Source organism: Phasianus colchicus, chromosome 1 (assembly GCF_987193195.1).
Source record: "Phasianus colchicus chromosome 1, bPhaCol1.hap1.1, whole genome shotgun sequence".
Classification (NCBI taxonomy): Eukaryota; Metazoa; Chordata; class Aves; order Galliformes; family Phasianidae; genus Phasianus; species Phasianus colchicus.
The window spans coordinates 50,872,958-50,899,000 of NC_143436.1; the positions used below are offsets into that span (position 1 = coordinate 50,872,958).

At 40.3% G+C, this 26,043-nt stretch overlaps 1 protein-coding gene across 11 annotated transcripts in view; it reads right to left on the minus strand.

Moving 5' to 3' along the window:
- Window positions 1-26,043, minus strand: part of TNRC6B (trinucleotide repeat containing adaptor 6B) — a 136,383-nt gene that overhangs the window by 72,919 nt on the left and 37,421 nt on the right. For 8 of the 11 annotated variants that reach the window (XM_031600217.2, XM_031600224.2, XM_031600223.2 and 5 more), the window contains one exon: window positions 24,509-24,576. The exons of 2 other annotated variants lie outside the window; for them this stretch is intronic. In XM_031600217.2, coding sequence (XP_031456077.1) covers window positions 24,509-24,576 — 68 coding nt within the window. Of the gene's footprint in view, window positions 1-9,666; window positions 9,862-24,508; window positions 24,577-26,043 lie in introns of those variants that run through there. One more of the 11 variants, XM_031600220.2, reaches the window with a different exon arrangement.

Genomic DNA, 26,043 nt, shown 5'->3' on the forward strand with positions numbered 1-26,043 from the left:
CTCAAGTGCTCCATCCATCGCATGTGTCAAATACTCTGCTTGAAAGTTTACAGTACCTGAACCTTTTCACTGTTGTTATTAAGATCTATTTAAGATTTTTTCTTATATTCCACAGACAAAAGCAAACTTGCACGCAGGTACGACATCAGGGCAGTGTGGTGAGTTGATTTTGGTTCTTTTTGTTCTCTTTGGCTTCGTTCATTTCCCCAACCAGGTGTCACTTGAATAATTCAGGAAAACATCCTTACTATGTATTTGCATAGGGCCACAGGTTGCAAGAAATGCTAAATACGTAAACAATGCAGCTGAGAAAATACAACCCAAGCCCTCTTTTGCTACTAGAGCTTGGAACTAACAAAACTGCGTGGAAAAGTCCCTTTTACCACCAAAACAGATTTGCTAATCCCTGCCCAGAGTTTCAACAGTACAGAAAAACAACTTGTAATCACTCTACAGAATAAAGCCGTAAGTCAAGGTCTCCTACCTAAAGGAAACACCTCAAATAATCAAAGCTTTTGTCATTCAACAAAAGCTATCAAAATTTCTACTCCAGGAATGAACAACCATCTGTGAATCCATAGAAAATCTACAGAGGTTTCCTCTCTTTTCTCTAAGTTTCACATGATGAAAGCCTTCATAATTCACTGAAGGATAACAATATGTAAAACCTCATTAAAAACTTGGTGAGCGTTAAATATAGAAAGTGAATTTAATAAATACTTCAGGAGGACTGTGTCTGAACTAGACTTTAACTTGCACTTTGAAACATCAAAGGAAACTGTCTGCTTTTCAGGGATTTATTTGTGCATATTTTTAATGCTAGGATTTCTCAAGGTAGCATGCAGAGCAGCTTTTAAGCCCTGAATACCTCTACTGGCAGCAGAAGCCTTTAGTCTGACCTCAAGACCCCGCACTATGCTTTATTACGATGTATGATCCAGCTGCATTAACCACTCCTCAGTAGAAGTGGAAATCCACAATCATTAAATGCAAGCTTAAAACACAGAACCTTTAGCATTCGAGATTTTGAGAAAGGTGAAATACACTATTCCAGCTTTTAATCCATATTATCGTGTTATTTAAATCAGCTCTGTTCCCATAAAGCATTAGGAGAAAGAAAGCATCTTTCTATTTACAATTCAATACAGCTGTGCACGACTGGCTGGGGCCCCAGGCCACAAGCCAGGAACTTCTGAGTTCAAGTCTGGCTCTGCCACTGCCTTGCTGTGTGGCCTTCAGAGAGCCTCTACATTTCTCTGCTGCTCCTCTTCCATCCATACGCTTACCTTACTGAATGGCATTTGCTTTGTTTTTGCAGACTTTTCCAAAAACAAAATACAAACTGAGAGCAATTTTTCCACTGTGGCTGTAATTGGTAAGGTCTGCTAAGAAGTCTCCACGCGTCAGCTGACACTTAGCAGTTTTTAAATGCATTAACTGCTAACATGCACTACATAAACACATATGATATTCTCACAAATATCAAAAGAAATAAATAGTAACGGTAACGTGGAAAATAGATTATTAGAAAGCAGTTGTTTAGATTTTTGTTAAAAAAAAAACACACATAAAAAAACCCACAAAACACGATGAAATGAAATCTGTCCTAAAAGCAATTTTAACTTACAGTACTGAACAACCTACGACCTTGTTCTTATTAAGCTACTGAGCCGGTGATGAAATCTGTTTTTAACAGCTTATATTAAGCATACACATGGCATGCAATGCTTCAGCTCCAGCAATTACAACAACTAATATTTTAAGAATCTTAGTTTAACAACAGAAAATGGCCTAGGAACGTGCAGTAGAAAAACCATTCAACCTTAACTGAAATACGTAGCACTAACTAAACTATCATTTCAAATATAAGCTTTCTTGAGAAAAAAGAACAAGAGAAATTACATAAAGTGAAAGCGTATAATATCTTGCATGTCTGCTGTAGAAGTTTCACTTCTCATTATCTGATGAAGCACAATGCCATGGAGACTGACAGCAGCGAGCCTCAGCTTTTCCTGAACTCCAATGAACCAGTCACGCAAACACAGCCGGTCACCTTTAAAACAGTCTGCAGTGCTTTTAAATCCACACCCTGGGAGAAGAGTTGACCTCAGAACCTTATCGAGGCAGGCTGACTTTCCAAAGGCTGGCCGGTTCAGCCAAACCATACAGGCATGCTTAGACTAAGAACAAAGCAACTCACTTTTATGGTATGTTAGTTAACAATGCAAGTCTTTGCCTTCAGCTTAAATCCTAGGATTTAGCGCAGCCTCCACCTACTATCTCCTTTTGCGTCTTTTTTTACCTAAAATCTGGTAAGAACGCACCTCCTATAGTTTTTTCCTGTATCAGGATACAGAATTTATTTGGGGCAGTGACAAATTTAAGGCTGTCTCCCAACTAATAACACAACAGCAGCATAAATGAATTCAGAATACTGCTTTATTTTGAGACAGAAACAGTCAGAGACTTCATCAGAAACAACTGTTCCAGAATAGCTCCCATGCAAAAAGGAGGGGGTAAAATGCAAATTCAGACAGCACGTGTTCAAGGAGGACTAAAATGGTTCAAAGCTGTGAAACATTACCCGCTACAGAATTTACAATTCTCCTGTTCCAGGTCATTTACTAACATTTTACTGCTCTATCACAGTGGCTTCCAAAATATATTTGCTGATTAGAGCCTGGAAAGTTGAAGAAATACCATTTTGAAGTAGCACGGATGAACAATAATTAGCCGAATTTACCCAAATGAAATTTTGTTTTCTGCTTCCTCCACCACCCTACCATCCATCCGCCTGTTTCCATTAGATGGAGCAAACGTGAATACAGCAGCAAGCCCCTTGTACACTGGTTAACAAGCACTGTTGCCAGGGTAATCTAGATCTGCCCTGAATAGGATTACAAGACACAGGTAAAAACCAAACCAAACAAAAATAACCCTAATGCCTTGTCCACATTCTCCCTCTGCATCATTTGGTCTGGTTAAGACGTATCACGATAAAACCTGAACATAACCTGAAAAAGAATGGAAAATGTGGCTTTGTAACATAAGTATATTTAATTCACAATTACCATTAGTTGCTACAGTCGACTTCTATATAAGAATACACCAGCTGGAGATACAGAAGTTCTTTTAAAGAAGCTTTTGGGGTTTTAGTTCAGGTTAACCAACTACGCTCAAAAACAGTTCGAACTTGGTCAGCGTTTAGATTCCAACCAATCTTCATCAACTTGTCATCATACCCACAAAGAAAAAGAGAACCATGACATATATATAACCTAAATAGAAGATCCTCTATCTACTTTCACTGTGTTTTAACTAGCTTTATTTATTAAATATTTACTGTAAAATCTCTTTTGAATAAAGCAACGGGCAACTAACGATACCCAAGTAAAGGTAAGAAAAGGTTTGTACTGTTTCAAAATTCATATGAGGATCAAAGAGCCTAACGACCCTCTCTGCTTCACGGGATGACCAATCCTTGAAGCACACATGAAAAGAGTCAGCCAAGGACGACAGTTACATTCTGACTCCTTTTGCTTCTTCCCCCCCGCCTTCCCTTCTCGTGTGCAGAAAGTCACTTTTACCAACCTCAGATTCTCTTCAGTAAGAGGCGAAAAAGCCTGGAAATAATCCAGGAAGAATAACCAGATCAGAATTTCCACACAATAAAATACCAACATTTATCTCTGTGTTGTGATTACATGAACTATTATCCCTGTGAATTGTTCGGGGCAGAAAACTGAGCATAAGCCCACTGTTTATCTAGCTGGCAAAGCAACACATGAAAAAACATCAGTCTCACTTTCTTTGATTAAGTTCTTACTAGTAGTTCTTCCTCTTGCCAAAGAAAGCTGTTTTGTAGACAAATATGTCTAGGGTATAAATTCAGAATTCATGTAATGTGTTCTAGAGTGGGCCCCAAATCAGTATGATTATGTAACTGAAATTATGTGGTTTTTTAAGTGCTAATAAAGAAGCTTCAGCAAGAACACTAACACAGCTACACTTGAATGCTGCAATGTCTTTTACTACAAACAGTAAAATTCAAACCAGTAAAAGGGAGGAAACCCAGAAGAGAGACTTTAAGGGAGGTTTAAGTGATGTAGAACACCATGTCCTGAAGAACTGGATGGCTCAGGCATAGTTAAGTTCTCAAACACAGATTTAATTATGATGACGATGCATTTGTGTGTATCTGCCAGAGCACATGTAAAATGGGACAAGTGAATTGAAGCTTAATTATTGGTTAAGTGGCATTAAGAGAATATATATCTAACCATTCCTGCTTTTATATAGGTCACCTAGCCTAAAAAAAGTTCAGTATCTATAAAGGCTGCTGTGTGAATATGCTTTAACAACTCACTTCCAGCAGCCTCCTTGCAGCTGGTCACACATATGCTTTTGTATACAGAGGCTGTGGCAAACCACCACTGTAAATCACAGATAGACAGTAGCTTATGATCATTCTGTGCTAATGAATGCTCTGTTTAAAGAAAAAAAAAAAAAGTGAGAATGCTAGAAGTGATATTTCCATTGTTCTGTTAAAAAAAAAAAAACATAACAACCCTTCTTTGGGTCAGAAATGAAGATAATCTCCTCAATCTCCATTTGGTTTTCAGATTCTGCTGTTTCATCCTCAAGGCATGAATACATCAACGGAAAAATAACAGAAAATACTTGAGCTTTTTTTGCATTTTCTAGACTACCTTCTTCTGCCATGTTGTGCTGCTCTTACTTGAACTACCTCAAGATGAATCGACCTCAGCTACTGTTCATGCTGCTGTGAAGCCTTGCAAAGGTACGACCCTAAAAAGAGAATCATCCTCCTGCTGGCATGAAATAAAATACAGTTGTATCTCGATGTTTTGTTTTGACTTTGTTGCTGCTCTAAGCTCCAAACCTAGATGTTACTATGGAAATCCCATTTAACATAAATTTGAATGGATACATAGGCTTTGTAATTCAATGGCATTTTTCCACCTGTAGATATCTAAGCACTTTGATATCATTGTTTCCTTAACATAAACATTCATTTCATTAAATTCAGACAACTTGTAGCACTAAAACAGTATTCAGCTATGGCCATTAACATGGCTATGGCTCCCCTCCGTATTTTCCCTACAAGGTGTATCAGCACACATTTTTCCATGCTGTGCATTGCTCTGCCTTTAACTATCACTTATTCTACTAATGCATCTTCTCTTGCATACCCGAGATAATACCAGGGTTTATATCTTGTTTTATGTTTTCCTACATGACTGAACTGCCTAAATAAACATGGTTCTGAAACTAAAACACTCTGAAGGAGAATCGAGGTTTGGCCATAACATAATATCCCAATACTAATCAGCCAGATCTTCCATGACTTCTCTGAAATAACGAGTACATAACTATAGTAGCACCAGTGCACTTCAGCCCTAAACTATAACCCAGCACACACTATACAAAGAGAAAGGAAAACATCCCTTAAATTGACAATACACAAAGCTTTAGGAACTCACTTCAGAAGTGTGTGGATGGCACTATCTATAAAAAACCTACAGTTTGCATATGCAGTACTCCAAAAATACAAGGCTTTGTCTCTACAAAAAACAAATTGCTTTGCCGCCTTGGCTTAGAAACAGATTCACAAACATGAAAGAATTTCAGCAGTGAGACGTGCTAGATGCACAGCTCCAGAGCTAGTGCTCACCACAGATAGAGGAAGGCACCGTTTCTCACATGCCCTTCAAAGCACTTATGGTACCACCACCACAACTACATGGAAATACCTTGGGCATACAGCATTTTTCATCTCTGTGATACTTCCACATTCGCCCCTGATGTTGAACTGGCCAAGTCTTACCTCAACACCTCAGTTTAGACAGTCTGACACTGATGTGAACAGGCTGCTCAGAGAGGCTGTGGATGCCCCGTCCCTGGAGGTGTTCAAGGCCAGGTTGGACGGGACCCTGGGCAGCCTGGTCTAGTATTAAATGGGGAGGTTGGTGGCCCTGTGTGTGGCAGGGGGGTTGGAGATTCACGATCCTTGAGGTCCCTTCCAACCCGGGCCAATCTGTGATTTGAAACGCGTCTGTAATCATATCAACTAAATTCCAGTGATGCATTAGTAACGAGACTTGCTCTTTCTTCAAGTAAATACTGAAGTTGCTGTGCTTTGAGAATCAATACGTCTTCATATTCGCCTAAGCTGAAGTTCAGATCTGTGTAACAAATTAATTCTGCAGCAACAACTACAGCCAAATACTTAAAGTTTAGCCACTTACAACCTAACCAGCTTCCTCAGCAAAGTTCTCCTAAGTGGCCACCCAACTTACTGCTGCCCTGCTGTTACACATCACCCTCCAGCAGACTTTCTGAAGAGTTACAGAACTGGAACTCAGATATCCACACCTGATCCCTTTGGTAGAAAACTGAAACACAGCTTTTCATAGTTGAACTTCCCATGTCTTATTCCCCTGTCTCACATTTTGAGCTGTTTAAATGGGAACGCAGGACTTCTGCTGAAGCAGCCCTTCAAGAAGAGGTGGGTTTCTTCTTAATCAATTCACGCAAACAAACACAACTACACCAAAACAAAAAGACTCTCCTGCTTCTCAGTCACAACACAACCACTAGCTGAAGCAAACACAACACCAAGGCAATGCCTTCCATCCACATCAGCAAAAGCAAAGTAGTTCTATGATGACCAAAACTAAGGAGTTCTACTTCAAGGTGCAAGCCACAACAAAATCTTCCAAGGGAATGGGAAAGGGAAAAATATTCTTCTAACAGTACATGAACTCACACAGCAAATTTTTCTTCACTTATAAACGTAGATGCTTTCTACTCTATAAAGCCTTCTATTAATAAATCAAAGACAAAAGTCTCAAAAGGTTTTTAGCTGAGACCAGCAGCACAGACTGCACGACCTTCTGAAGTTTAAAAGAAAAACTTGCAAGAGAAAATAAAAGAGATTTTCTTTTCCCTCTTTCCCAGTGGAGGTAAAAAGGATAAAAAAGAAAGAAAGAAAGAAAGCTGCTGAAAAAAGCAAGCACACATTTTTCAGACACTTGTTTTCCTTGATTTTTTTTTTTTTTTTTTTAATTCCAGCTGCAGGCTCCTGTATATTGACACTCAATGGTAATAAGGCCTTTCTCGTCAATTATCTCCAAAACGTAGAGCACAAAACTCCAGGGGCTCTGCTGACTACAGAACTCACTACAGTTTTTAGTCTACTGAAACAGCCTGACTTGGAAAAAAGAGCGATTCCTGCAGACACCAATAACAATTGTCAGAGAAATGCAAACAGAACAATAAAATAGGCTTCCAAAGCTACTGCTGTTGCTGTAAACTGAATGAAGCAGAAAGGCTCGTGCTCCCCAACCAACGCTGCTGTAACGCTCAAATTCTGATCGAGGAATTTTAACTCCTTTCAGGTCCTTCAAAATGGACCAAACCCGTGTTCTGTTCCCTTCGTACCGCAGGGGCACAACGAACGCACAGCACTGAGAATTGTCCAGACCCACTTTTTTAAAACCCCACCATTCTACGGGCTGCAGAGTCCTCAACACATCCCTCATGAACTTCTGATAACTCATAGATATTCAGATGACAAACTATTCTAATTGGTACATTCTGAATAGGAAAGATCATCTCAGAAAACTACTCAAAAGACAGAGACTACATACTAGAATTGCTTCTACTATTTTCAGTGATTGCTTTACAATATTATATTAAGCATCCATGACAGCTTCTATAGTTATGAACAGCTGCAGGTATTAGAGAATATCCCATAACCTATTTCCATACCATTAAGATACATTAGCATTTACACGACCTGACAGCGCACAGCAGAGAGTAATGCACGAAGGCCAAAAAAAGGTGAGGACTTTCCCCAAGCAGAGATCCTGAGAAGGCCGCATCCCGCAGCGCTGCCGGTCCAGGACAAAGCTCACATGCCTCACAGTTCAACCATTCTGAGCTATGGTCAGTACCACTGGAACTATGTATCTGATGGTTTGGTCAACTGAGCGACAAACCTGGGAATCCTATCAGTAACATTGTGTTTGGGAACTGTACTCCTGAAGTTTGCCAATCAACAGGTACAGTCAGCACGTTCTGGCTACATGAGGGCTCCACTAAGCCCAGGGCGGCTCTGAATAACAAAAGCAGGTTCAGCCACCAGGCTGCACCAGGCCAAAGACACAGAGTGTTCTCCTACTCAGCTACATGCTACCAACGTGAGAGTAGATTCCATTAAGTTCATTAATCCTACACAGGAAGAAAGCACGTTATCTCATATAGGAACTGGGTGATACATCACCTATAAACTTTTTAAGACCAAAATTTGAGTGTTCTTTTCAATAGGCTCACCTTAATTGAAAAGAAAACACCTTTTAATTTCCAAGAGAAAAATCGATGCACTGTAGGATTATTTAAAATATCTTCTAGCCAAAGGGGGGGGGGGGAGAATTTGATCTATACTACGAGACTGCAATGAAGACAAATGTGTTTCCTCCATTTGGATTCAGCCGTGCAGATATAAGGCCACAAAGAAACGTTAAACGATCCATCTTGTGGATCTATAAAGTTGACCTGCCAATCACAATCGATGCATACAGAAAATCTAGAAGTAAATTCTTTTATTATCGTCATCGTTTGCTGCTTCAACATCCAATGCAAAAAGCACTAGAGGACCTACCAGGAGGAGATGAAGAACGCACACCGCCACCGAGAGATTTTTTCATTTAACCTCGCAGAAGGAGCATTACATCACACTCCTACAATGCAGGGGGAGGTGCCTGTGCACAGCGAGCTTCAGCTATTTCCCTTTAATTTTCTGCTCGCTTCTGGAGGGAGATGCAAAAATAACTTGCCTTTAAATTGCTAGTACGAGAGCGGGCGGGGGGAAGGCGAGAAAACGCCGCTTTCCCCCTGTATTTACCAACAGAACGAGGAACGCTTACACCCCGAAGAGCGGCAGACACCGGCAGCGCCCTGCAGCCGCCAGCGCGCCCGCCCCGCTCCGAGCCCGCGGAGGGCCCTGGGGCCGCCGGGCAGCAGCGCCGCTCCGCTCAGCGCCGCGCTTCGCCCGTCGCGGGGGAGGGGAGGGCAGGGGAGGGGAGGGGAGGGAACGGACGGGAGGGCGGCGCGGGGCCGCGCCGAGCCCCGCCAGGACAGCGCACGCCGCGCCGCGTCTCCCCGCGTCCCCTCCCGACGAGGGCCGGCGTGCGGCGAGCGTTTCCCCATCCGTCCCCGCCGGAGCCGGCGGCAGGAAGAATGCAAACCCGACTCCGTGTATGCAAATTTTTGCAGCAGATTGAAGAGCTCGGGGTGCTGCGGGGAAGAAACGGCTGTTTCGGGAGCCTCCATTTAAATAGAACGAGATTTTCTGTACGATCTGGTAGCCGGGCGGCTCGGGGAAGGCGGAGGAGCCGCAGCCATCCGCCCAGGTGCTTTACGTGACGAATCGCCCCCAAAGCCGCACTCGCACAGAGCCATCTTTCCGAAGCGCTCCGCAGGCGCTGCCGGAGCCCCGCACCGCGCCGAGACACCCGCGGAGCAGCGCCGGGCACGGCCGGGCCGGGCTCTTTAAAACCGACGAATGGGTAATTATAAAAAAAATTTTAAAAAAATTAAAAAAAAATCATCGTAGTAATAAAATATAAGGGTGCCACTAACCTCATAAAGTGCAGCAGTGCTTAAATCCAGCGAGTTGAGGCATACAAGGTAGAAATGGAAATGAAAAAAAAAAAAAAAAAGATCCCGAAACGATTTCGCGTTTTGTTTTTTTTTCAATTTCAAATGTTCAGAAGCCAGCAGAGACTCCGTCGGCCATTTTGGCGTGAGCTCCCTCCCTCGCTCGCTCTCCCGCTCCCTCCCTCGCTCTCCCTCTCTCTAAAGGAAGCAGCTTTTTGTGACCTTCAAATAGAGCCCGGTCACGTGACGCCGCCGACCTGTCAATCACGCGGCGGGGCCCGACCCCGCGCCGCCTTAAAGGGGCCGCGCAGAGAGCGCGCCCGACAGCTGAATCGGCCCCGCGCTGAGACGCGACCGGGGAGACGGCTGAGGGCGGCTCGGGAGGCGCTCCGACGCTGCTGCCTTCTGAAAAACTGCATCAAGCGCTGCAGCTGCACGTGCTACGTATGTGTGGGCACGCTGCGGACGGGAGCACGCATATGCTACGGGTAATTTCACTTCCCCCCGAAACCAAATTGTGCTACTTGGACGTAGAAGTTCTCCCAGGCTCATCGTGGTACGGCAGCTCCCTGTTCTCAAGGCGTGGAAGCTCTCCATTCAGGAGCTGACAGTGCCGGGAAGCCTTCAAGCAGCCAGCGCTCAGCCCACTTGCTGCTATCAGGTGTAAGTACATACGCTGCTCTGAAAGTAATGCCTCCTATTTACTTCCTTGAAAATTAGAACAAATACAAAGAGCACAACAACCCTGCTTCATAGAGAAAATTCTCAGCTATTCATTATTGCTCAACATACCACCGATTAGCTGTGCATTTTCACCAGCAACAAACAAGAGCCTGCATACCACACTCTTAAACCTGCACCAGCAGAGCTGACCCACTGTTTCACAGCTGCTATGACAGTCATTACTAGAAAACGTTTCCCCATGCAGACCCCCTTTACCTCAGCCTGAACAAACTGAAGGCAGCAGGCTCCAAATTAGGACTGTGCTGTGGGTGTGGTAGGGGAGTCAGGCCAAGACTAAGGGTGTGCTTCACACTCAGAGCAAGAGAAGGGTTGTCAGGTGGTCGTCTTCTCTGGCCTGAGTCTACGAGTTCAAGCCTTGAACACATTGAAGCCAATATTCAGCTCTGTACACAGTTCTCTGGTGATAATCCATTGACTCGCACAAATGAGCTGATTGAGAGGCTCTTCATTTCATGGTGTAACAGCTTTTCAAGGGTACCACATGGCTTGTCTTTCACACGGCTGCCACCACTGCTGAAGCTCACTCTGCTCACATGCACTGTTTGGTCTCCATCAACATTCAGCAAATGTCAGTGAATAGCGGTAGGTGCCATTTTTTCCACGTGGTGGAAGGCAGTGACACACCTTTGCTCCATATGCACTTCCATGCCCTCTGCTGCCCTATGTCACACAGCAAGAAAAGGTAATGGAATATTGGTGGGAAGCTTCAACCCCTACTGTCGTACCACCAACATCCATCTCTGATGTCACAGGCCAACAAAATAAAATAGGAGGTATTACTTTTGGAGCAGCCGTTCTCCTTCATTGCTCTGAAGTTTGTTGTTCAGTAGAGAGAGCTTTTAAAAACAGAAAACTTTTTGAGGGGAAGAAGCAAGCAATTGGGAAACAAAAACTATTTTCAAGAGCATTTTGCAGGGAGGGTAAAACTGCCCAATTTACCATTCTGTCAAAAATGAACAGGCTCGGCTCTGGGCCTGTTTTACCTTGCCTCGTTTGTCTTCATGAAGAGTTGGGGGGCTCCACTGACGAGGTGAAAACCAGCCATGATTTGTTTCCATAGGAAACAACTTCCAAATTCCTTTTTTAATATAAAAATTCAACCAAGCCAACAACTTCTACACACATCACTCTGTATCTGTTCCCATTGGCTTACTGGTTAAGTCTTGTCTACCCACGGCACAGACGAGAAAGTGTTTCTTTTTTGTTTGTTTCTAAAATGCAGTGTTCCTCAAACCAAAATTGTGCTAGGAGAAGCAGCAGTATGACAGTTCAGAAAGTTGACTACAGCAAAAATAAATAAAAAATAATTTAAAAAAGGATATGCGAGACCTGCACATCCCTTTTCAGATGGCAACTGCACTTGAAAACCTAACCATTAAACTTTCTGATGTCAACAGCTCTGTTAATAGCTAATGTTAAAAAGTTATATCCTTGTTATATACTAACTTATCTGATCACAGACACTTCATTTCTAAGCACCTTCTATCATCATAAAGCATCTTAAAAACTAGAATGAAGCTTCAAAGTGCTCCTGTGAGCACAGCACCCATGTTGAGCAGATGCGTGCTGAATGCTTACAGCCAGGGATTCTCTGTGCTCTTACAGCCGAGGCAGGAGGAGAGTGGTTTTTTAATTCACATCAAACTGCATTTTGGTTCTAGATACAGACAAACCTTTTAGGTGATCTTTGGGTACCAAACCAGTAAATTAAATCTCAACTTGATGTGTACAGGGATGCTCCACTGTCCAGCAGATGAACTGGGATACCACCTATACTCTCTAGTGGTCACCTCAAGGAGGGCAGGTCCTGGTTGATCTGCAGATCTTCATGCTGTTTTAAAAGGATTCAGGATCATTCTGCTCTTATGCAAACCTTCCTGTCTGCAGGGCTGCCATTTTGTTTTTGCTTGAAGTCCTACAGGTTGATGCGACCTTGCTTATTCTGAAGGCTGCATCCTTACCATCCTACAACACTCATCCCATTGGGACTGCTTGTGTTGCCCATACTACCCATGGTGACAAACTTAAAACTTATTTATTCCCCTACTTAGTTCTTCATAGCTGATGTAATGGAAGTGAAAACGTCAAGTCAGCTGAGGGCATAATATTTGAGGTTTCTGCTGAGGAATTAACAAGTTTCTCATAGCACAAATGCCTTCTCACCAACTTTCTTCTTTTCTGTTAGTGAACAATTTGTTTCCTACAGTATCAGAGGCAAATTCCAAAGTGAACTGAGGCCTGCAGGCCCCCCATCCTACTGCATGCAGCTCATCAGCTCGATTTCCCCAGATCAACCCCAGAAAGTAGGTGTTGTAGCAGAGGCAGGAAGAATGGTCACCAAGGATCAACTGACCTGGATTACTGTGCTTACGAGCACCAACTGCAGCTTGTTCAACTCCTCAAGTTAACGGGATTTACAAAGGTCACGCTGTCTTTCCTAAGTAGTTAAAAGCATTGCAACTTTGAGGGTAGGGATATATATGCATGTAGTTGCAATATGTCTAGTAATAAAAAAAAAAGCAAGCAGTAAACCACTTAATTTAAGAAACAGAATTACAACTCTTAACTATTCCTTGTGTGCTCTAACATTATTTATTTCAAGAGAACAAGTGAAAACATTAGGTTAAAAATCAGGGTTCCAAAGCATTTTGCTTCCTAAATTTGGTAGATGTCAGTGTCAAGTTCCTAGTTGCTCTTCCCTGTATGTCGAATAGTTCAGATCACTTTTTAATTATTTTCTCCAAACAGAGGTACCAAATACCTACCAGTTTTCAAAGCAAAGACAATAGCTAAATCTGGCTGTATCAACTATCAACTTTTTTTTTTTCTTTTTGAAGTCTTCAAAGCAATTGCACACAAGCCATTGTTCAAGAGATGGACTCCCCTCTGTAGGAGTTCAGACTTTGAAGTGTCTGAGCATTCTTCAAGGACAAAATACTCATTCCTAAGGAAAACTATATATTCTTCTCCTCCTCCAGCTTCAGGGAGCAGTGAGATATTGGATGCTGCAGAATTGTGAAAATAGAGTTGGCAGGTGTTTTACTTCTGTTTTTTGTTTTTTTTGTTTTTTTAATAAACAATAGTAGCCAAAGTATAATGCAGCTTCTTTTTATGTAGAAAAATACCATGACTAAAAGTGACCAATGCAGGAAAAGCTTGCACAGTTTCTGAAAAGTTTACAACTGCTTGTTGCATCCCATACACAAAGGCACTTAACAACACATTTAGGAACACAGTATCCAACTTTAGTATGCAGAGTTTACATTGCAGCAGTGGTTTGGAACCACAGTAAAAGTGAAATCTCTTTTCTTGGCAGGGACAAAAGAAGAGTGAAAGACCCAGAAAGTTCACAGCACGTTACATCTAAGAACTATTCATTACTTCAAGGCCAAGACAAAGTTTTGAATCTATACATCAATGAAGTGTTCACAGAAGGATAACTTACAAGGAAAACTTCATTCAGAAAATTTTGCGAACACCCACTTTTTCACCTAATTTTTCCTTAATCTGCCACGATACTTTCCCTTGCTGTTCAGCCTATGAATAATCCATCACTATGCCTCCACTTGTTCAATCTCCTCAAATGCCCTTTCCGAAGTGGAGAAGCATAAAGCCTTCTATCATCCTTTTAACAAAGTTGTTCCGTGAACAATGGAAGTAAAAACTCATTTCCTACCAGTCTCTGTCACACATGGCTGAATCTCCACCATGCTAATCCCAGCTTCCTGCATGTTCACTTCTCCTTTGATGCCAAGACCCCTCCAGTACACGAGTCTATGCAGACTCTTCCCATAATTGTCTTGCACCTCCTGCAGCACCCCAACCCAGGCAAAAGATAGCATCTGCTGTACTTAATCTCAAAACACATATGATGATGATGATGATCTATCAACAGACACAGCCAGAAAATATAATCTTTTGCTTTGTTCTGAAGCCCTCCTTTTAGTAGGAAATTAATTTCCATCTCTTTTCTAGGCAGTCACTGATGTTTAACTTACTGGTAATAGTAGATATCAAATTATTGTCATTTCTTTCTCCTCCTGTTCCCTTGAGCAAAACTAAACAAGAGACTCCAAACTTATGTGGAAAGTTACATACACAGAAAGCAAACTGCAAATCACATGAGACTTAATGACAGGAAACAAAACAAGCTCTCAAAATCTTCACTCAAATCTCTTCCAAATGCCAACTGAGTTTTTTTGGAGGAATCATTTACACATATATCCTTGCTAATTATGAGAGTACTTTCCACTAACACAAAGTGCAAGGAAACCTGCACAGATGAGCATTCTGAGACTTCAGCAATTCATTAACCTCCTCCTGTACTTTCACGTTGGCAGCTCCTCAATTTTGGAGATTGTAATCCTCTAATGGGTTTCCACCCTCAGTTTCTGAAATCATACAAATTGTCAAGATATCTGTGAAATATTAAAAGTTTATCACTTTTATCCAATTCTGTCTATTCTAGTGAAAAGATGATACTTTTTTTTTTTCTCTCCAGTATGAACAGATGTTCAGGGAAATCGTATAGACTACCACTATGCTCATATACACAGCAAGCTGTTGCTTTCTAATTGTTGTTTACAACATGGGAATTACCATGCCTGTTAGAGGATTGATTCAAACTGACCTTCCATCAACAATAGCTGTTACTGTGCACCTCAAAAGCAGCAATAAACTCACTGGTTAAATGCTTCTCTCCCCTCTTTTTAAGGCTAGGAGCTTTAAATGTTACAGCAGCAAGCATTAAGGTTAGAATATTTAAAGAAGAATCTACCTTTCACGTCTATAAACACATCACCACAACAGGACCTCCTCCTTGTATGGATCCTTTACACATACCTCTACTGAAATTCAATACCTCCTATTCACTTCAGTCTAGTCTATCTGTGCAGAGCAGATTTCTCACAAATGTTTAAGGGATGTCTCACAAAAGATTCCTGGAATGAAAGCATTAGTCTTACTCCAGATCTTCTGCCCCTTTTTTTCCTTCTATACCTATAAGGAAGGTGTGCTACACTTTAAGTTTTGTAGATACTTTTTTTTTTTTTTTACATATGGTGAGACAGATCAGTACTTCTCCACGAATTGTTCTGACTTGTTTTGAGTTTTTGTGTGGGGAGTTCAGTCACTGGCCCGGAAACCTCTGAGCAAAGGAATTTCTGGCATCTTGGTTCGAACTGGCACCAACCCATTTTCCTTTGTTCGCATTAAAGGAACCACAATACGATAAGAAAAGAGTATATATTTTTTAAAATATTCATAATAATTCAAAACAAATGCATACTCAGGGGATTACTATAGGAAAAGCTTCCCTCAAACTGATTCATTTTTCTAGTGAAAAGAATTATTTATTTCAGTAAAAATCTGTAAACTGATCTTTCCAAGCAAGCTGAATACCTTTCCTGCCTTCGCGTACAGCCCTCTGGTTTGAAATGTCAGAAGTAACAGCTAACTACCTCTGAAGAAAATTCTACAAGCTTTACTGCTGTCAAATACTCAGATGCATGCACCAATGCAAACTAGTACGAGCCCTAAACATGACTACACTGATTAAGTGCAAAGAGTTCAGCAAATCTATCAAGGTAGGAGCAAGAGAAATCATACCAGGTCAGCAGATCACAGCACGACAGAGGTGTGATGCGATTGAAGAGTTCCAAAATACCTCTGTAAACAAGTTTTCAGTTCACATCATCTTGACCACAGGGAGCAGTACTTTTAGTTGTACAGTGAGCCCTATCTTCTACATCTACTTTACTTCTATGAGGAGCACTGTATTTTACAATAGTGGATGGTCACTTCCTGAAGGGTCTAGGTAGGTTCAGCAACTTGCAACCAAGTTCATGCAAAGATTGTTTATATCTTTTTATCCTACTTATCATCTATGGCATCTATAATGTACAGTGGTCAGTCACTAAAATTTCTATTTGCTGAACACGGGAAACAAGACGAGAATACAAAACTCTAATGTAACAAAGACCCTTTAGCCTTTTTTTCTTTTTTTTTTCCTTTCTCTCCATATGCTCAAAATGAATATTCAGTCATTCATCTGGGTGTACATACAAAGAATACAGAAGATCCAATCATCCAGTGTGAAAGTACATTTTAGGACTGTAACTCACAAACATGCCAATGGCTTGCTCTAGGAGGCCAGGGTGTGAACTCTTATTGAAACTGAGTGGCACCAGCTTGGTGTAGCTACTACATCTTTTTTCTCAACTATACAATTATACTGGTAATAAACAGCTATTATACCAGTGATACAGAGAATATAGAGACAGAGTTCAGAATTATTCTTCACACTTAAAGAACAGCAAGGAAAATTATTTAAGTCTATTACTATTATTTGAGTATTCAGCATTTGTAGCAGGTTACACACTACATTTTAAAGAATGAATACAAAATTATTCCAACTTTTATTTTATGAACATAAAATTCTTTTCCTACTGAAAAGAATAATAATAATTATTTTTCTTACACCAAGACCATTTCCAATAAGCTGTCGTTAATAAAATTAAATGCAATCATGTGAGGTCATGTTCACACTACATCTTTACTGCTGATTTGAAAACATCAAGCCAAGCAACTTGCCTGATCACTAATTTTTTTTTTTAGCTAAAGCCAGTACTTGTTTACATTCTAAGCCACTTTTTCCTCAGCAATAAATGCCTCCACAAGCAGAAAGACTTTTGCCTTATTACTTTCACGTAGTTAGGGAACTGAAAAGCAGAATTCCTTCCACCCTCTCTTCCCCCCCCCCCTTCTATTTTACAAACAATTTAGAAGACAGTATCTTCTTTTTCATAAGGTGTTAAAATACATAACCAGAAATAATACATTCAATTTACCAATGGAAAATACCAGTTTTGTTTAATGAATTTCTATGCATGCATTCCAGGGATTTCCTTGTCTAAACACTTTCAGGATACTACAAAATGTTTTATTTTTATTACTCTTTATGACAGTTACACTAAGAGGAACAGTAGTAAGGAGAATGAGCAGGAAATCAAAACTGTCCTCAAGTTTCTTTAAACAATTTTTCCTGCCCATCTCAAGCAAGCTACTTTATAATAAATGGTCTTCCATGTAAAGGTAGGAGAGAAATCACAAATGGAGTATTTAGCAATTATTTTTGGATCTGTTTTTCCATGTAACATTTAACACAGACATCATACACTTTAAGTTTGTACATCACAAGCAGTTGTCTGAGAAGAGCAGTACAAGAATAAGAAAAAAAAGCCAAATCTACTGAGACATGTTTTAGCGGAAGATTGAAACAAAGAAGGATCACAGATCAGCCCTGGAAGCAACTTATCTCACTCTTGTGTAAGATGCCACTCATCAGTTCCTATCTCAGAGCAATGTACAGCTGAAAAGAGAGCAATTTCCAGCCATCCATATAAATGATGCATCAGATGGCAGTTACCTCGGGCAGCTTCTGAGAAGTGTCTGCTTAGGAGAGGGAGGGGCAACAGCCACTGCAACCAAACCAGAAAGACTGCCTGAACAATGAACTTCATGTTAATGGAGCATCTGGTACATAGTCCTTAGAAAGGACCAGAGAACAGGAGGTGGAGGTGATGTTTGAATAAAGAAGCTCTGGGATTTTAGGAATTTGGTCAGTACTTAAAATGCTCTCTGCTTCAAAGTACAATCAGCTGTTTAAGATGGTGGTAAATCAGAATACAACTCCCCTCCTTTTTGCTAGGAATCACAACTAGAACTGAATGATTAGAGGAATCAATAGTGTTGTCGGTGTCAGTGTGATATCGACTGGGAAATCTGCGATACCATACTTAAAAATCAGAAAATTGGAACAGAAATACTTTTTTTCTTGTTTTGGAAAGACTACACATGCAGCCTCGTCTGACCAAGAGGCTTTTTGTAAGTTCAGAAGCAGGTTTTGTGCGCTTCCTACGCAGGGCAAATACAGATCTTGGAAAAAACAACAAACTAAGCTGTTCTTACCAGAAGACATCTGGAAGAAAGCACTATGAAATCTCAGGAAAAGCAGCATCATTCTGTTCAAATGTAGAATGCATACCGTCCACAAATCTTTTCCTCTCAGTGTCAGCAGCAGTGCAGAATAAACACATGTGAATAGTAAGTGGAAACTTTACCTTTGGATTTAACATTTTTCTGTCCAGATCTCAATTGATTCTTGTTCCTCAGTCATGTAGCTTCCAATTTTCTACATCTTTAGAAAATGCTTTGCAGAATGACACTACGCTAATGGTGGAGGCTATAGATGAGGTACATGGAAAGCTGGTATCTCTTCATGACAAAGACATGCCATTCTAAATGTTCTGCTACCTCCTCGTACAAGATTTGAAAGAAAAATGAGTGAGTAGGTGAAACAAGGTATCTTAAAAACATTAAATGATAACTGAAAACATTTTCAACATTTTTAAGACTAGCTTGCAGAAGTAAATACTTAATTTAAATTATTTTTGCACAGAATATTCAGACAAGAGTTTTCTTGGGGATACCTCTAATTTTAGGTACAAAAAGATGGAAAAAATAATCAGAACATTAAACTAATAAAATGTGGAACAGAATTGATGAATCCCTTGGCACTTAAAATACTCAAGTATAAATTCTGCATACTTTTTCTTGTCACATTGTTTAGAAGTACTCTATCTTAAGCAGCGCAAGCCAGCTTTTTCGACATTATTGACTTGCCAGTCTTACAACTAAAACACAGCTGCTCTACAGCTCCAGAATTTGCTGCTGTCTCATCCACGCTGCCCACTCAATTGCACAACAAAGGGCAGTGTTTTTCCGTGCCTCAGGCTCTCCCCCCTACACACACAGGTAGAGATGCAAACTTGTCCTGCCACTCCATCGCAAGAAGTGAAGAAGGACTTCTACAATGTGAAGCTGATGAAAGTATTCCTGAATTTCTATTGAAACAGCTATATTCAGTTTTCACCTTGAGCTTTTGTCCCATGGTCTTCTGCCCTCCCATATCCTTTCAATTTCCTAATGAAGTAAAATAAGCAATAAAAAAGTCAAAGGCAGAAGTCTCCTACTCAGATGCCAATACAAGAGCTAGTCTGAATTATTACTAGAACTGAAGCATGTTGAGAGAACTGCAGCACTCTGTGACAAAACCATCTAGTTTGGTCGCTACATACACAGCACACATCTCAGCAGTGGCATGTTAGGATGTCAAAGGATGTTTTAGGGAGGGAAGGGGAGAGGGGGGCACAGGTCTAGGCTATGTTTACCTTATGAGCTTATTCCACATGCAGAAAAATCAGCTACGAGCTTTACTTTTAAACATAACTGTTGATGTTTCCAAGGAAAGGCACTGTTTGCCACAAATTTCAAGAGAAGTTGAGGTGACACACAAATTACGTACACAAAATTGAGTTGATAATCTGAATTAGGATTGGATGTTATTTTGAAATTTTAAGTATGATCCTCAACATGTTTTTGCTGGGACAATTTGTTGCTGTCAACAAATTTTTTGAGAAGTCGACTGCTTCTGTGCCTGAGGAGAAGCACAGTTCATGGTAGCTGTTTCCAGCCTCAGCAGCCTATGTAGACTCATGGAAGTGTGGATTTCAGCATTAGCAGCAGCCCTCCCTGCAGCACAGCCACTGGCACTGTGCAGAAACTGCACATCTTTCACAGGACTAGAGATGGTATTGCCCGTTCCATATTTCACTTGTACTAAGGATTTTGAATCAATAGTGTTACATAAAAGTTGGTTCCAATCTAAATGAGTTATATTCATAACTAGACCAAAAACCCTGTATATATCTATGAAGGCTGCTCCAAAAGTAATACCTCCTATTTTTTAATGTTGGCCTGTGACATCAGAGATGGATGATGGTGATGTGGCCTTTTCACCAATATTCCATTACATTTTGCTGCCATGTGACATAGGGCTGCAGAGGGACAGCCTGACCAAATGGTGTCTGATATGCAAGCGCAGATGAAGCAAAGGTGTGTCACTGAATTCCTCTATGTGGAAAAAATTACACCCACCAATATTCGTTGACACTTGCTGAATGTTGATGGAGACCAAACAGTGGATGTAAGCACAGTAAGGCAGCAGGTGATCCGTTTCAGCAGTGGTGACAGCCATGTGAAAGACAAGCCACATTCTGGATGTCCAGGAACAGCTGTTACACCATGAAATGAAGAGCCTCTCAATCAGCTCATCAGTGCAAATCAGTGGATTATTACCAGAGAATGGTGTGCAGAGCTGAATATTGGCTTCATTGCACTGGGAACTGTGATGGCAATGTTCAAGTATTGCAACATTTGCACCAGATAGGTCTCACAAAGACTCATGCAGGAACAGAAAGAACATTTGTATGCAAGTTTCTCAGGACCTACTGAACCAATACAAGGCTGAAGGTGACAGCTTTCCAGAGCACATCATTACCAGTGACAAAACGTGGTATCACCACTATGAGCAGGAGTCAAAACAACCCATGAATTCCCCATGGAAGAGCAGTTCAGGATGCGGTCCTCAGAGGGTAAAGTGATGTGCACTTTCTTTTAGGATACAAAAAAGGGGTGGTCCTTATGGATTTCCTGGAATCTGAAAAAACTATAAACTCTGACCACTGTAAGCAGAAAGCACAACCCTGCATAGTCAGGCCAGAGAAGAAGACAACAGCAGATCCCATAAGCAGTTTGAAGACTGTGGAGCACACTGCCAGTCTTGGCTGGACCATCCTACCATACCTCCCCGTATAGTCTGGATTTGGTGCCTTCTGACTTTTACCCATTCAGGCCAAGGAAAGGAGGACTGCATAGGAAACAGCAGTTATGCCATCATGGCAGCTGTGAAACAGTGGGTTCTCTCTGCTGGTGCAGATTTTTATGAGCATGGCATACAGGCTTTTGTTCATTGCTAGCAAAAACACATACCTAACGGTGGTATGTTGAAAAATAGCATTTTGTAACTGAGAATTTGCTCTGTGAAATAGTGTTACTTGGTCTTTGTACTTCAATACAGCAAATACAAGAACCTTCAATACAGCAAAGAGTGAGAATAGGCCTTTTTTTTTTTTTTTTTTTAATATTAGAAGGTACTCTTGCAATGTCAAGTTTTTATCCCTGAATCAAACTGCACTGAAATAGCCTACTGCATTTCAGAAATAAAGTGCTTGAACTCACCCAGAGATGTCAGCTCCTTGCAGCCCACTATACAGCTGTAATTTTGCAAAGGAAATTTCAAACTAAACCGCAGCTAGTTGAAAACTACTGCTTACATTGAACATTTCTCAGAAGTGTCTTTTTATTTCTGTTTTTTTCATTGCCAATTCAAATCTTATTTGAATCCATTGGAATGCAGTTAAATATTAAAAAAATATCTAGGTTTGCCTAAGGTTAACACTTGCTGACTCCTCAAGCACTCTGATGCAAGTTAATTCCCTCACAAGTCAGTTGCTGAAACTGTATCTTCTGAATATAATGTCAGTAGAGTTATCCAGATGAAAGGCAATTCAATTAATGTGGTCAGCTTTTCAGGAAAGCAAATTAAAAGCACTCAAAATAAAAATTCCATCTGCACAGCTGTAGAAGGAGTAAACTATGAAGTTTGATGAACAGTTGGAAAGACGAGTCTTCATCTAACATATCTATGCCTGTAGCAAACATCTGACTCGCATTCAAACTTATGATCTATTTCTTCTCACTAGTAAGCTCTGATTTTAATTCAAACCAAGCAGGAAGACACCACTGAATACACACACATGGAGAACTACAGAAACATTTAGGATGGAAGGGATCTATGGAGATGATTAATCCCACCCTTTACTCAAAGTAGAGCTAAGTACAGCAGGTTGCTTACGGTTGCATCCAGCTGGGTTTTCAGTATCTTGCAGCACAACTTTCTTTGGGTAGCCTATTCCATTGCTTGTCTACTCCCATAGTTTTTGGGATTCTTTTTCCTTTCTCTCTTTCTTGAGTGCAACTTTCTGTATTTCAGGTTGTGTTCACTGATTTTTGCCTCACTGGGGAGCACAGAGAAATGTCTGCATTCCCATCAAGTCTATACACACAGAAAAGTTCACCTGACTCCAAACCTTCTAATCTCTACATTAAACAGTACCAGTTCTCAACTTTTCCTCATTTTCAGATACCCTAAAAGCCCCTCTGTGGCCCATCATGGACCCACTCCAGGATGCTCAGCCAATACTTAATGGAAGTAATTTTTTAATGTTTTTCCCCCCTCTTCTCCTTTTGAGATCGGTTCAAGAAGCTTTGAAGCCAACACAGTTGTTTTGGAATAAATTAAAGATATAAATTACTGTAAATTAAAGATATAAATTTTGTATGATATTCATCCATTTATCCTGGATGCCAGATCAATGTCACTTTACAAGTGTTAAGCTCCATCTCAGCAGGCAATTTTTGTTACGTAGATGAAAATTTGAGATTGTTCATAGAAAAAGATTCAAGTGATCAGTTTAAATTTAAGAGCAATACCCACAACATAACATTCCTAGCATTATGCTACAACTACATAAAAATTATTTTCATCTCTTAGCTATATTACTGAAACTGCACTTTAAGACTTCTATCATTTTACTATTTAATACACAAAAACATACATTTATTAGTTAGAGAAAAAAAAAATTACTCCTGTCTATCAGTGATGTCATTCCCTTCCCAGTAAGTATAGTTTTGGAGAATAGAGTGATTGTAAGGCACTTGGAAAAGCTCTAATTAGAAATCAGGTCAACTGTAAAATAACCACAGCTTCTACTTGCACCTAAAATAAGACAGCAAACAAAAGGCTAGCATAAATCCAATGCAACATCTCTCATATACCCACTGTAACGACATGTACTATTGTCTAAGTAAATAAGTAATTCACAAGAGCAGAAATGTAACTCCCGCACTCATTAAACGTTATTCCTGCACTCATTTCTTTCTGGAACTTTCTGAAAGTTTCTACTTTTCTACTTCAATAAGCTTTGTATCTCTTGGTACCACAGTAAGTTGGGCAGTCTGAATAGAAAGAAATAGCAGCAATTACTTTGAGAAGTTTGGCTCGCTTCCATGATGGAAAGAATGTGCATGCTCAGCACTAGAACTTCCCCAAGCTCATCTTGGCTACCTCAGAAAGATTTTCTCACTGTTGCAGAGGCAGTCAACTTAGTCAATAGTTGATCTGAAAGGTAAGGAAGACTTTCAACTTGAGACAAATCCCAACCTTTCTGCAACAAGTGTACAGCTGATGAAAGAGACAACAGAATTCTTGCTCATGAGGTGACATCTGACTGGGCACATTGGGAACGGGGGCTGTTGATGTAAGGTTTGTGAGGTGGATTTCCTAAAGATAATCTTCTTGCTTGTTCCAAAGGGTATGCCAGGGAAAACATTTAGTTGTGATACCAACATTAAATTACCACTGTATTAGCCGAAGGAAAGAATACAGAATACAGCCATTACTGCAATACATGTTTAGGACCAAGCTCTGCTCTTCCGCTACAGGCTTTCAGTCTGAAGTCATTGGAAACACCATTTTCTCCATGTGTTTTGCAAATAGAAATCTGTCATTTTTTCCTCCCATCAAGCTTTTTTCCTTAAACTGCTAAGTACAGGGATCTTAAATTGTCTATCCTTAAAAAAACATTTTGTTTACCATTTCAGTTCCTTTAATACGGCACATTTTAATGAATGAAGGCTAGTATTTCAAAGACAACCACTCTACCATTTGCACAACAAGAGAGAGGTCCTGGTTCTAGCATATTTCAAATTATTTCCCCGAAGAAGAAATATATAAATATTTAATGGACAAATTTTCACTTTAAAAATAAAAAGTAGAATTTACTACCTGAGCACTAAGCTTCCAGAATGATTCTCTTTCACAACAAATTCTGATTTACCTTCTGAAATTGCAAAGCATGTCTCTATGCTTTTAATTTAAGGCAAGTCAACATCCTGATATTTTTTTTCCAGCCACTATCCACTGTTAAGTACCCGTATTTAAAGAACCAAAAGGGCAAGCATCAAACAAGCAACCAATGCTCTCAGCACATTTAGACAAGAGTGCTTCACACCATTTACTACGATGGTAAGGCCCTTTTTAAATAAACGTGTGACTCACTGTTTGTTTTCTTCACCAGGAGGTGGAGTCTTGCCATGCCCCTCCATTACAAAATCCTCATGTTCCATCTGCAAAGGCAAGCATTGCAGGTCAGAATCGGTGGAGCAAAACGCACATCACCTAAAGTGGCTCCCTTCCATATGCAACAACTTAAGGCAGCCACTTTATCAGAGCAACTGGTCCAGAACAGACCACGTAGTTTCTTAGCAACATACGTTCATCTCCATCCCCATTGCTATGGTATCATTTTCTTGCACAACTCTCAGAAAATCTTGCAAGGGAAGAATGATTTAATGGCTTCAGCAGAAGACTTATCAGTCATTTTACAGACATCCTTCGTTATTCTGTGTAAGTAGGGCTTCTGTTGCTTCTTCTTCATGTACAGCATAAGAATTAAAAAAAAGCAAAACAAACAAACCCACATTTGTCTAAGCATGATCTCTCAAAAAAGTTCTCTTTCTTGTAAGAAACCTAATTAACTACAGATAGAAACTACTGTAAAAACAGACTACTTGTTGTAAAAATATATTTTTATACGAAAAAGACTTTCACTGCACATATCTAGCTTAGTTAGCAGGGTAAAAAAAGAGGCCTGAGGGAACCTCAAATAAATGCTGTTCCAATGACAACATAAGGTAGGCATTTCCTTTGGCTCACATGATAAAAGATTCCAAGGGCACTAAGGAAGTTTTCTGTTTAATTGTTTGCTCTTTAAATATAATTTTAGCCCACATTTTCAGTAATTTCTTCATTGAAAAAGAGGAATTGCATTATATTTGTTCATTAATTATGCACGCTTCATTTAATTACTTCATTCAGCCAGAAGCTCTTGCAAAGGTAGCAGAATATTCTTCTCTTTCTACAGAAATTTGACACATGCACTTAGTATTTTATAGAAACATCCAGGCATGGTTAGCAATGCTCTACTTTATATGAAGTCAGCAAGCAGGCCACAGTGCAATGTTCAACAAGCTGTACAGGAAATAAAGCAAATAAATCCTGATCACACACAATCCACGATCCACTACGTTATGCTAGGAATGGAAAGGAAAGGAGAGCACTATTCTGTCTGTAAAGATAACATAATTTAGTTACTCCTTTAAGGATAAAAACATCAACAAACAAACACACACACACAAAACACCCCACAAACCAACCAATAGCCACTACCCTAGTGTTTCTTCAGTGTCCCTCCCCTAAGAAGAGACAACTTCTACTCATTTCTGTCTTGATCACATTGACAAGTGAACAATGCTGACAAAAAACCATTATCTGCACAGTATCATCTAACAAGGATAACAGAAATTACATTTTTCTCCTGCACAAACACAGCCCTAAATAAACACCAATTGAACAGAGAAACTGAGAACTTTATGCTGGTAACAACATCCAGAAGACAGTCGATCAAGTAAGCATAAGGTAATTTCATATTTGTAAATATGTACCCATGCAACCCATAGTCAAAACAGTAATTTTGTTTTAAAGCATAGTTTGAAAGCAAAAAAGAAATGTGCAAACAATGTAGTGAACAACTT